Below are 13371 nucleotides of genomic sequence, written 5' to 3' on the forward strand. Positions count from 1 at the left end.
GCATTCCTACAATAAATACAAAATGAAACCGTTTTCCTAAGGGCACTCAGAATACAATGAAAATTTTAAAGCAGTGATTTGACATATTTGTCAACCACCTTCTGGGTGTTCTGTCTCCAGAAAACAGGGTCTTACATGGGGGGCAGAAGTGCAAGCAAGGGATTGTTTTACATCGAGGATAGCAGCACAGGGAGAGGGTTGGTGGCAATAAAGAACAGAAGACGCCAACACATACAAAGCCTGCTTTGGAGGAGGACCCTTGGGAACCTGATGGATTGCATGTGGAAGGAAGGCTTCCTGCCAAACCTCAGCCCGTTTGGCACTGTCACCATCCTGGCCTGCCCTGCATTATGTATGCACTCATTCAAATAGTCATTGGCCTTTCTCTTCACGCTTTGTAAGACAATAAAAAAACTGGAAACGTCCAAACGTTAGTATTAGTGATCAAGTAGAGGTTTCACGAACATGATATCTCAATTCTAGAATGGCTGTACCATTAGGTATGCTTAAAGCAATGAATTCTAACGTGAATTGGTTTCTCAGTTAAATCGAAAGTAGTTAACGGTACATTCAATGTTGTTAGGGGAAGAAAAAATTAAAGATTGGGCATTAACTATAGAAATCTAATAATTAACTACGTAAAAACAAGTTTGAAGCTTGTTTTTAAAAGAAAGCTACATTTAGCATTTTTCTTTTTCCTCCAGATATTTGCTGATGTCAGCTAAGTCTATTGTTAAACTTTACCCCAATCTTGCCACTCTTTGTGGGCCTCTGGCGCCCGGGGCTCTCCACAGCAGCCTCTGGCTAGGTGCGTGGGTTCGGGCAAAGGGGGAGAGAACTCAGGCTTCCACCTCCCCCAGCTGCTGGCCCTTCTCCTTTCCACTGATGCCACTTCAGTTGCTTGTGCTGGGCTGAGCCAGCTTGAGACTGACGAGCTGGCGAGGGGAGCTTCTGGCGGCAATTACGGGAGAGCAGATCTCTTCCCCAAGTGGCGGTGTGGCGGTGTTACAGCTCGTATGACAGAAGCTCTCAGACGATGGAATAATTCATGCACACCTTTAATCCGAACACGACCCTTAAATACAGTTTTTGGATGGGACAGTGTCTGATAGCAGGTACTTCCTGTTGGTTTGGCCTGAGAGCTTGGGAAGACCTCATCTACATATTCAGGGGTGTGGTCCTGTCTCTATGACTGATCTGTCTTGAGCCTACAAGACCTGTGGTCACGTCCTCACCTGTGGAGGAGGGGTTTGGGGCATTGTTCTCTGTGACTGATCTGTCTTGAGCCTGTGTAACCTGTGGTCATGTCCTCACCTGTGGAAGAGGGGCTTGGGGCATTGCTCTACGTGACTGGTCTGTCTCAAACGTCTCTACAGGGATTTGTGGGGGGCTGCAGCTCGTGAGGCCTTGATCTGAGAGACTGGAAATGCACCTGTAGTTCCTATTAGGGTTTCCAGGGATTGGTCCTGTCTTGACCAGGAATTAGGGTACCTTTCACAGCTTGCCATCCCACAACTCTTCATGGCTTTGTGCTTTGAAATGCCACCAGCCCATCGGTACATACTGAGATCTAAAGGACTACATCGTTTATCGCAAAAATGCTTATATGGGCTTTTAAAAATATTTATTTGGTCACACTATATTCTAAGCACTTGCTTTCTGTTTGAGTTATAAAAACTAAGGGATTGGGTCAGATACAGCAGTTGCCTTTTTAGGGTTGATGATCTAGTGAGTGTCCATACATGCAAACAAGGCAACCAACAATAACTCACACAGCTGACGTGAGCCATGCTCAGGCCACTGCAGGGACACTGTTCAGACTAAGCAGGTGGAGGAGGTGGAGTGGGAGAGGGAATTAGAACACTCTCTGGATGGAGAATCCGCAAGCTGAGGTCCAAGCTTGACGTTTCTTTGCCATTGATGAAATCATTGGTAAACGGTGGCTACTTTAATTACAAGGAAATCTGGCTATTTACTCCTCGGGGGGCCACACCTTTTCTCTTTCTTTCTTTCTTTTTTTTTTTTCCCTGCGAGCTGGGGACTGAACCCAGGGCCTTGCGCTTGCTAGGCAAGCACTCTACCACTGAGCTAAATCCCCAACCTCACCTTTTCTCTTTCCAACAGGGCATGTGTCGTAAACCTCACAAAGATAGTAGGATTGTGATTATTTTCAAAACTGAACTCTAGGAAGAAAAGTAAACACTCAGGTCAAACACGGAAGCAAAGTGAGACAGTGTAAGAATAAAAACGGAAGTCTCTGACTCATTGAAAATGGTGTCAAGTTTGGTTTTACCGTGCCTCTCCTTTATGGGAGTGTTACTTATATATCACTATGACCAAAATATCTGAGAGAACAATGTAAAAGTCAGAAGGATTTCTTTGGCTCATGATTTCAGAGGGGTTTGCACATGGCTGCTTGGGTCTAAGCACTCAGACAGAATATTATTAAGGCAAGGAGCAGGTAGTCCATGAGCTTTCTCATTTACCCTATTACTCCAGGAAGAAGATGGGAGGAAAGGGGTGGGGACCAGACAGGCAGGCAGACACATACATAAATACGCATACATTAATACATACATACATACATACATACGTATGTACGTATGTACACACACAGAGACAGAGAGAGACAGAGAGACAAAGAGACTGAGATCAGATAACCCAAGGACTTGTCCCTCAATAACCAACTTCCTCCATCCCATTTAAGACGTTTCCACAACCCCCTTCTACTGATTAATTTTTTCCCCTACTTGACACAAGCAGGAGTCATCTGAGACGTGGGAACCTCGATTGAGAAAATATCTCCATCGTATCGGACTGTGAAGATTTATATGAGAAAGGCCCAACTCACTGTGGGTATTACTAACCCTGGGCAGATGGTCCTGGGTTAGTTGTTCAAGAGACTACATTGAGTAAGCTATGCAGACCAAGCCAGTAAGAGTTCCTCTTCGGCTTCTGTCTCAGTTCTGACTTCCGAGTTCCTCCCTTGAGTTCCTATTCTGGCTTCCATTCATGGTGCTGTATCATTGGGACACACAAGCCAAGCAAACCCTGTCTTCCTACATTGCTTTTGCTCAGAGTCTATCACGGCAATAGATACCAAGTTGAGACATTCCTCAGAGTAACTCCACGAGATTGGGATCAAACAAGCGAATGTGTCAGTGGGCAGGATTCATATTCAGACTGTAACAGTGAGGTAATTTAGCCCCGCTGAATTATATGCTGCATAGAAGCAAGAAAAAACAGGGAGCCAAACAACAGGAATGGCAAAGGCAGGAGCCAGCAACACACTGATTAACTGGGAGAAATAAATCATTGTGTCTGAAGAGGTTCATATGTGTTCTCTTGTGGTTTTGGCTTTAGCTTTGTAGGAACGTGGTGTAATCTGGTGAAATGTAAAAATCTGATCACTCGCAAAGGTCTCAGGATTTCTTCTCCGCAAACACGAAGGCCTGCGTCCCCTCTGAGTGGCTTCTCTAGAGAGACAGGCCTATAGAAAACACTGCGTTTGTATCTCAGGAGCGCTCTCTCACCACATTCTCAGCAAACCTGTCCACCGGTGGCCCTGCTGTTTGCTCCTCTCAAGCTCTGCTTTTCTGCATATGAAATGATAGAAAATCCACAGAGTTAGAAATCAGAAGGCTGATTTGCAAACATCTCAACTGTGAGGCGTGCAGTTAATTTGGTTTGCTCAAGCAATAATGCACACACCTGGCAGCGTTCGTGTTATAAATAGCTTCCAAGTTCATATCGCGCTCCACTTTACCACCATCCCTGTTCCCAGCCTATTGGGCAGGAGCTGGAAGGCTTATAACGGACTCCATACCTCCAGGAACTGTTCTTTTGAAGTTAGAACCTAGTTGCCAACCCGAAAGGGAGAGAGTTGACTGAGGACCAAGTGCAAATGCAGCGTAAATTGTCATCTCCGATGTTCTTCCATGTGCCCACGCTACAAATTTAAATTTCCGGTTCAGACTCCCATCCCTGGAAACTTTCTCTCTGTATTCAATTTACATTCATCACTTTTTTTTTTCAACCGAACACGGAACAGCACACTGTTCAGGAAATGGTTTTCTTTGGTGATTGTCGAAGCTACCACCTCAACGTAGATAGGAAGTGAGATACATATGAACAAGAATCTACTTCAGGACTAGGGTTGGAGCTCTGAGGTAGTATGCCTGCTGATCTTCCCCAATTCCTGGGAAAACCAAAGCTAAACACAATAAAACCCCATGGGAGCTAAATTTGAATCTCCTGGAATAAAGCAAACGAGGAGAATGTTCCACTGATTTCTTCATGAAGGTTGAAAAGTATTTAGCCACATGACAGAATAGAAGTTTCTGCTTTTTAAATGTAGGTATTTTCCTCTCATTTATCATTTGGCTAATGACCTCCTCAATGCTTACAAATTGAGCTGAAGGTGAGTTTGAACCGCTAACATGCCAGCTAGTATAAGTCCAGCTCCATCTTAACTGCTACCAGAAACAACTCAAGTCCTTTGTGTGACTCAGTATTTGACCAAAGGTATCATCTTGGTGACATGCTGCAAACTGAGACAGAACAAATCGAAACCTGATAAATGCATCCGGATAATCAATGCTGTGTGTTTTTGTTTTTTTTAAACGATGTTTTAGTTATTCTAATTACTCATTTATTCGTTTAATTTCATTTAGGTTGGTGGAGAAAAATGATCAGGAAATAAACTCCCCCATCTCCTGGCCCAGCCATGGGAGGTGAACCTTGGTGGACAATGTGTTTTTTAAATACATTTAGCTTAAGTCCCTTAGAACTCTGGCTCTTATCTGTGAAGTTTGGTAGTTGCTACACAAGCAGGATTCTATGTCTTCATCAAATTTTAATTAGGTAACTTCTAATCCCGCTCTTTATATTGTAGTGCAGCTTATAAAAAATGAAGTTATGTGGTACGGTTGTGCCTATCAATGCTGTTCAGGTGATGTCTTCAATGTTGTTAGTTCAGTTAAATCCCAACTGCCTCTTGCTTGCCGAGTGTCCTTTCCTGTGTGCCTTCCAAATTCGTGCAAATTTCAGGAAAATTTAATCCGTATGTTTCTAATTTATTCATTCTTAACTCATCGTATCGATGTTCTCAAAAACAATCTCATATCCAAGAAACTCGAAGACCATTAAGAAATACTTATAATCTGGTTTTGGCCACATTTTTCTTCGATGGGAGCGTATGCAATGTATATTGTTAAGCATTAGAGATTACTTCGCGGCGCCCCGCCCCCACTCCACTTTTAACTTCAAAATATACTGGTAAGAGGGAACTTCCAACTGCAGTCGAATGTAAAATGACTGTGCGTTTCTGCCAGCAGCTGCCTTGCCAAGCCCAGGCTGACTCAATCAGCACGAGTCCATGGAACAAAGCCAACTTCGCCTCTTAATCGACTTCAGTGTACTCGAGTCTCATATAAACTTTCTTCCCTGACTCACCACTTAAAAAAAAGAAGAAGACGAAGAAGAAGTTGCCTTCAAGGATACAAACCTGCTATTTGGTAAAAACTGCGAGGCAAAGCTTCTCTGAGCCCTTCTGGAACAATGAAGTATCACATTTGGCAATTATTTTGTTTGAAAATGGGAACTCCTTTCTTTCAATCTTGTACAACATTGCTTGGTTTGTTATTATTGTTTGTTTTTTTTTTTTTAAACATCATTTTGGGGACATCAAATCTCATTACAGAGGACTTTCAGATCCATTTAAAAAAAAATTACTCCAGATACCTAAGACATTAGCACGTAAATAACAAATACATGTTTATGCGTTGGCTCCTGGTTGAAGCAATCTGGTTGGCATTTTCTCAAGAGGATTATTTAAATTTTAAATGGAACAACATCTCATTTTGATTTCTACAAATATGCTAGGGCACAGAAGTAATTTATATGTACATGAAACTCTTCATTTAAGCACCTGGGTACTTGAGGATAATTAAAATACAAAGTACTCTTATTAGCTTTCTCTTTTAAGTTTCCACCCTTTTGCTTCTTCCTTGAGGACGAGAGGGGGTTTCGAGAATGGATTGCCAAGTACCTAGAGACTCTTTTCCTCCCCACCTATCCCCCCACCCACCCCACGCCCGTTATTGAATTCAGGGCTTTTGCACCTCTTTGCCTTGTATCCTTGGGAACTAAGGCTCCAGTCTTCCCTTACACACCCGTCTTCAATCTTCCTTTACACACCCATTTTCTTCTCAGAGTGTCTTTGTTTCCTAAACTTTCAATCTCATTCATTGCCACTGCCAAAGATGTTAGGCTTATTGACTTGAATGTCCACAGTTTAATTGAGGAAATGAATGCCAGAATGTATCAAAATGATGGACAGTGTTGTAAATCAGAAGGTTCTGTAACAGGTTCAACAGTAAGTGTGGATAATTCCCGCTCTTATGCCATCAGTCATCAATTTCATTCTTACCATCCATCGTTGGTTATCGTATAGGATATAACTAATTAATGGCTCTCAGAATGTCCCAGAAATGCAAACGCTGGACCCACTCTAGGCTTACTGAATTAGAAACTGAGCTGAAGACCTTTGCTCTGTACTTTAACAAGGGTGATTCTAATCTTTAGCCCTGAAGCATGTGTGCTGTATGTATGAGTGTGTTCTTATGTGCATGTGGAGGCCAGAGGTCTATATCAGGACCATGGTCAATGGCTCACCACCTAATGTTTTGCGTCTCTTGCTAAACCTGAAACTCGTTGGTTTAACTCACTTATGAGTAAGCCCTGGGGATCTTCCTGTCTCTGCTTTGCAGAACTGGGATCCTAGGTATGTTTGCCACGCCTGGCTTTTTACAAGGGTGATGGGATGTGAACTCAGGGCCCCGTGTTTACAACCCAAGTACTCTATTGGGTCTGCAGTCTCTGCCTACTACAATCTCCCCTCATTTCTGTTGCTGTTGTCATTGTCAGAGATGCAGTCTCATATGCGCTGGGCTGACCTCAAATTCCGAAGCTAAGGATGACTTTGAACTTCTGATCCTGCTACTTTCTACCTCCCAAGTGTTGGGATTGCAGCCCCTGACAAAATCATGAAGTCACCACCCCACCCCTTTTTATATCCATCATGGTGACATCTGTTCATTCTGTCATAGATATGTGCTTAAAAACTTCTTACAAACCAAAATTCCAACAGATGTCCACAGATGTCCTTTTTCTGTTCCTATTAAAAATTTTCTCATATGCAGATGTCTACTTTTCCCCAAGTTGTCCTATAATGGCCTTTTATTTTGAGCCTGAATCCAACATTCCTGAAGCAAGGGGCCTTCATCCTGTAGCATCTTACCTGTGGTTCATCAGTCTCCCTCTTCAACAAGCAACTCACACATTTTCTTCTTACCCACAGCGCCTTCCTTTTCCTCCCCATCATTCTTTAACCTCTTTCTATTGGAAAACCCAACCCATGTTCCTCAAATCAGGGTTCTAACTTAACAATACTTATTCTTACTCTATGATCACCATATTAGATTTACTCCAACATATTTCTTTTCTTTCCTGACACTATTTCAGGCTTGTATAATATACATACTTTTCTTTAGCCTTTTAAGGTTTGTCTTACTTAAGCTTCCCATTGTTGCAATGTGATAAGACACCATGTGCAAAAGCAATTTGGACAGAAATGGTCTCATGTTACCTTATAGCTTGAACATCTATCATTGAAGGAAGAGAAGGCAGGACCTCAGAGCAGGAACCTAGGTCAGGGACTGGAGCATGCCAGCATTTAGCACTTCTCATGGTCTCTGTATCCGTTTCTTAGCCAACCATAGACTAGGACTCAGCATATGGTCAGCTGACTTATAAATAGGTTAAATGAAATACTAGGTGATCAAATTACAAATTCTTAGTAGTGGCTTAGATTTATCTAGTATGACCTGGATATTCATAATTCATCTTCTATGCCATCAGTTTCTATGCCACTATCTGCATAGAACTACCCCTTACTGTGATTATATTTCTGGACATAATTTGTTGATCAAAATATATAAAATGGTGAGATCAATGTGTGTCCATGTGTGTATGTCTGGAGACATACGTCTTCTCTTTGTTGTACGGAAGTCCATTAACACTATGAACAGAAAAGAAATCCCAACATCGTTATTTCCCTGGCTTCCTGAAATAAAACAATCTATTTATTTTTAACACACACACACACACACACACACACACACACACACACACGATGTAGCAGTGTCCTGTACTTTTGTCTTAATTTTTAAAAGGCAGTGAATAATAGATGTGTAGAAGTCCCTGGAAATGGGACACAGTTTAGTGAGAATCAGTGAAAGTAACAATACCCAGCCAGGCTTCAGAGGCAAAGCTGGCTAGGAGGGACAAAGAACATTGACTGGAATCTATTTGTTCAATCCTGGCAGAAGAACATAGGGGTTTTACAATTTTGTTTCTTTTGGGGAATTTTACGTTGTTAGAGCGATGTCTTTATCCTCACCGCATCATTTAAGATTGCATTTAGAATATAAAGGGAAAGACTTTTGGTAAATTTAATTTAGCCCAATTTACTTGAGCAAAGAAAGATTTATAAAGTGGGCAGCTCTCAGAAGCAGGAGAGATTTGGGGGGCTCCACCCAGCACTGTAAGCAGGCGATATTCACAGATGGGAGAAGGCAGTACAGAACCAAATCAGCTTGATTGGCTGCATGGGCTCTGCCTTATTTTGGAATGGTGTGATGAGACATTTGCCTTATATGGACATGGTCTGATCAGTTGGTAACCTGTGATTGGCTGAAGTTCAGCTCCGGTTTCTAGCTAAAACTCAGCTACTTGTTTCAGAAATATGGTGTTACTTACACACTGAAGCTCACTCACACACTAAGTTGGATGGTAGTTTGCTAAGAACAGAAGCAGCTTTAGGGCAAATTGAAGTGAACAGTTAGATCTTCAAACATCTGCAGATTCTTATGACTAAATCTATACTGGTCCACAATTCCATATCAGTGATTTAAAATCTGAATGTTGTGGGAACTATTTTTATAGCCCTTCCTTATGTACCAGTATATTACCTGATCTTAGCTAATTTGTTGGGAAAACTAAGTTAAGATAAATATTTACAGACTATCCAATTGTGGCAACAGTCATATAGTGTCATGTTTGTAAAATATTTTTTTATTACAGAGTGAAATTCTAGACCCTTATCTATAATAGCATTCAAAATATTCTGACACTAGAATCATACAGGGCCCTAGTGACTTAGTGCTAGTAATTGTGGATCTGAACTCAATTTTCCTCCTTTTATGAGGTAGAAGTTCTCAATTATATACTATTGTCCTGAAAATATTTCTTGGCTATCTGAACTGAAGTTCATGATTGTCAGTAGCACAAAGGAAACAACTAAATTAGCTGTGGTGAAATGACAGAAGACGCAATTCAGAATTTAAACATATGAAGAGTCTTATACATTTTATCCCTTAGCTACCATATTGACTCTCACACAATGAATATGTAATCATCCCATAATGAATACATATGAAATAGATATTCATGCAACACGTGTAATACACAATGCCTATCTTTCATTAATTTAACAGTAAACCTGGACAAAAAAAAATGAAACTGGTGTGTGTGTGTGTGTGTGTGTGTGTGTGTGTGTGTGTGTATGTATGTATGTATATCATATGTGAACGTAAAATAGATCATAGATGTAGTGTGTTAGATAAACTTTTTTCATTGCTGCAACCAAATACCAAACAGGAAAGTTAACCAAATACCAAACAGGAAAGTTAAGGGAGGAAAATTTTATTTTATGGTTTGAGGGGACACAGTCTATCATGGGGAGGAAGATATCTCTAGCATAAATTCCACAGTGGTAGAAATATGAGGCATCTGCGTATAACCAGCAGCAATCGGGGAGCAGAGCAACTCAGGCCAGAACTGGGTCATAAGCCCCAACCCTGTGCCTATCAATTAGATATCAGGTCCCCAAAAGTTCATCTACATCCTCCCTATGGTGATTTGAATAGGGGTGGACCCCATAGATTTGAATACTTGGCTATAGAGTGGCACTATTTGGAGGTGTGGCTTTGTTGGGAGTAGGTGTGGCCTTGTTGGAGGAGGTGTGGCCTTGTTGGAGGAGGTGTGGCCTTGTTGGAGGAAGTGCGTCACTGTGGAGGTGGGTTCTGAGGTCTCCTCTCCTGTGATTTAGCTACTCCCAGTGGGGCATACAGTCTCCTTTTGCTGCCTGCAGATCAAGATGTAGAACTCTCAGCTCCTTCTCTAGTTCCATGTCTGTCTGCCTGGATACTGCCATGTTTCCCACCATGATGACAAGGGACTAAACCTCTGGAACTCTAAGCCAGCCGCAACTAAACGTTGTCCTTTATAAGAGTTGCCTTGGGGTTGGGGATTTAGCTCAGTGGTAGAGCGCTTGCCTAGCAAGCGCAAGGCCCTGGGTTCTGTCCCCAGCTCCGGAAAAAAAGAAAAGAAAAAAAAAAAAAAGAGTTGCCTTGGTTATGGTATCTCTTCACAGCAATAAAACACAAATGAAGACACTCCCTGAAAAACTACCCTCTGGGATTCAAGTCTTCAGACACATTAGCCTGTAGAGGGACAGTTCACATTCACAAGTAGCTCAAATGTAAGCTCAATTGTAGACGTAAGCATACACGCAAAGACCTAAAGTACAGGCCACTCACCACTTAATTTTTCCAATTATATTATGCAAACTTAGTGCTTTAAATATTGCCTTCGGAGACTGACTGAAGACAGATTAAAGTTGATTCCCAATGTATAGTGTCAGCTTCCCAAAAGGGTAGTATAAGGGTGGCTATTATTAACTGAATAATTCAGGTGAAATATGAACTTACTTGAAATGCTCTGGTATATTGGGAAGAAGCAATGAAAAGCTAAGTTTTCACTTTGCTCTTGGCTTAACTTCCAAGAGCGTTACCTGGCTTTATTATTATTATTATTATTATTATTATTATTATTATTATTATTATTATTATCAGAGCAATGGGTTTGAACTGTCCCTGTCAGCAACATCCACTGCAGGCTCGTCCTGTGTCAGAGTCTGAAGCAAGTCCTAAGAGTTGTTCCTGGCAGGCAGAAGAGTAGTATTTGTAAGAATTCACAGTGTTAGTTTAGAAGGAGACGAGTGTAAATTGAAGGAACCGCCTGGTGTACTAATAAAAAGCACTGACAATCTATTTAATGCCTTATGGTATTAAATTTATTAATATGTGCCTGTAAACAAGTCTTTGGACCAAACTCAGGCCCTTACTTATCAGGGCACTCATTGTAAGAGATGCTGTTAATGGCGTTTGAGGTAGCTCAGAATTGGAAAAGGACTGCAAGGCAAAGGTCATTCACCAGTTAAGTCATTACCACTCAAAGGGCAAGGTGATAAGTACCAGCGAATGAAGAATTGCTTCTGAACCCCTGGGACTCCCTGAACCCCAGAACTTCATCTTGGCAGTCAATGAAATACCTGTCTGTTTACCTTTTAACCAACAATGGCCACTGTCTTAAAGCTTCCTCGCGCGGTCAGAATTTTTTTTTTTAATCGTTTACCATAATGTAAAAAGACGAGTGATTTCTTCCTTTAGAACTTCTGTGTCCCTTGAGAAAATGAACCAGAAAGGGCCAGCGAAGCTTCGTCTGGAACAGCAGCGTCCTTTGGAGACAATCTCAAGAAGTCCTAAACGAAACCCATGTTTCTAAATGTAAAGCTTGAACCAGTAATTAATTACCCATCCTGGGGCGTAGGGAGGGGGACCCAGATCCCAGCCTATTCGCAGCCGTCCACAAGCCATCAACATATCTTCCAGATTAGACCAGACTACAGGCGGGACAGTCAGACGGCTAATGTGGATGTTCATTTTGGCACTCGGCAGCGTATGCGGGGCGCACAGATGGTTGCTGTCTCATTTGCTGTAATCCAATCACCCTGCCCGCCTGTGTCACATACTTAGTCTCCGGGAGTCCTTGCAGAACTTCAGCCACGGTTCTTCTTCCAGATGTCGCCTAGACGAGAAGTGTAGCTGCCATCACTCTCTGGACATACGGTGTCCTTATGACTCTTCAAGTCAGAGTTCCTCCAAACAAGGTAAAGAGATGACCCCTTTTTTGTTGTTGTTGTTTTAATTGGATTTATTTTTTACGAACAAGGTTTGACGCTGCACCGGTCAAGGCAGCCCCAGTGTCGGTCAATGCAGGAGCTCCCTGGATCGATGAAGACTTCCTCCATGTCCTCCACAGAACTAAGCTGTTTCTGAGGCCTCAGCGCATGCTACCATCAAGGCCTGAGGTGGGCGAGGGGGCTGCCTAATCGTCCTTCTTAAACTTGCCATTGATGTACAGCACCCAGTCCAGGACCAGCCGCCAGTCCGTGACCCACACCAGTCCCACGGCACCCACAGTGCTCCACATGCCGGCTGTGGGGATCCAGTTTTTGGCCAGTTCTCGGTAGCGCGGGCCTAGAAATCTGCTCAGCATCGCTGCGGGGTCTCAACACTCAGGGTCACCCTGTTCCGCTGCCCTGGAGCACTCTAAATTTGATTTTTTAATTTACATTTTAAATTTATCCCCCTTTTCGGTTTCTCGTCCAGAATCCCCCATTTCCATCACCTCTCCCTGCTTCTGAGGGTCCTCCCCCTCCCACCAACCCACCTCTTTTCAACTCCCCACCCTGACGTCTCCCACCCTGGGGGGGGGGTGGTGTCCAGACTTGGCAGGGCCAAGGGCTTCTTCTCCCATTGGTGCCCAACAAGGCCATCCTCTGCTACATATGTAACTGGAGCCATGGGTCTGTCCATGTGTACTCTTGGGTAGTGATTTAGTTCCTAGGAGCTCTGGTTGGTTGGTATTGTTGTTCTTATGGGGTTGCAAGCCCCTTCAGTTCCTTCACTCCTTTCTATAACTCCTCCAATGGGGACCCCATTCTTAGTTCAATGGTTGGCTGCGAGGGTCTGCCTTTGTATTTGTCAGACTCTGGCAAAGTCTCTCAGGAGACAGCTATATCAGGCTCCTGTCAGCATGCACTTCTTGGCATCAGCAATATTGTCTGGATTTGGAGACTGTATGTATATGTGCTAGATCCTCAGGTGGGGCAGGCTCTGTATGGCCTTTCCTTCAGTCTCTGCTCCACACTTTGTCTCCATATCTCCTCCTATGAATGTTTTCATTCCCCCTTCTAAGAAGAACTGAAGCATTTGCACTTTGGTCATCCTTTTCCTTGAGCTTCATGTGGTCTATAGATTGTATCTTGGGTAATTCAAGCTTTTGAGCTAATATCCACTTATCGGTGAGTGCATACCATGTGTGGGTTTTGTGTGTTTGGGTTACCTCACTCAGGACGATATTTTCTAGTTCCATCCATTTGCCTATGAATTTCATGAATGGCTC

At 42.7% G+C, this 13371-nt stretch overlaps 1 protein-coding gene across 1 annotated transcript; it reads right to left on the bottom strand.

Moving 5' to 3' along the window:
• Nucleotides 1-12131: 12131 nt before the first annotated feature.
• Nucleotides 12132-12508, bottom strand: LOC116894687 (cytochrome b-c1 complex subunit 10-like). Its single transcript, XM_032896388.1, has one exon. It carries the CDS (start codon nt 12460-12462, stop codon nt 12292-12294), a length of 171 nt encoding a protein of 56 aa, XP_032752279.1. The 5' UTR covers nt 12463-12508; the 3' UTR covers nt 12132-12291.
• Between the last annotated feature and the right edge of the window lie 863 nt (nt 12509-13371).

The sequence above is a fragment of the Rattus rattus genome, chromosome 2 (genome assembly GCF_011064425.1).
Source record: "Rattus rattus isolate New Zealand chromosome 2, Rrattus_CSIRO_v1, whole genome shotgun sequence".
Lineage (NCBI taxonomy): Eukaryota > Metazoa > Chordata > Mammalia > Rodentia > Muridae > Rattus > Rattus rattus.

Bases quoted from the DNA above. Each gene is read 5' to 3' on its own strand.
- LOC116894687 (XM_032896388.1), bottom strand. From the start codon at position 12,462: ATGCTGAGCAGATTTCTAGGCCCGCGCTACCGAGAACTGGCCAAAAAC.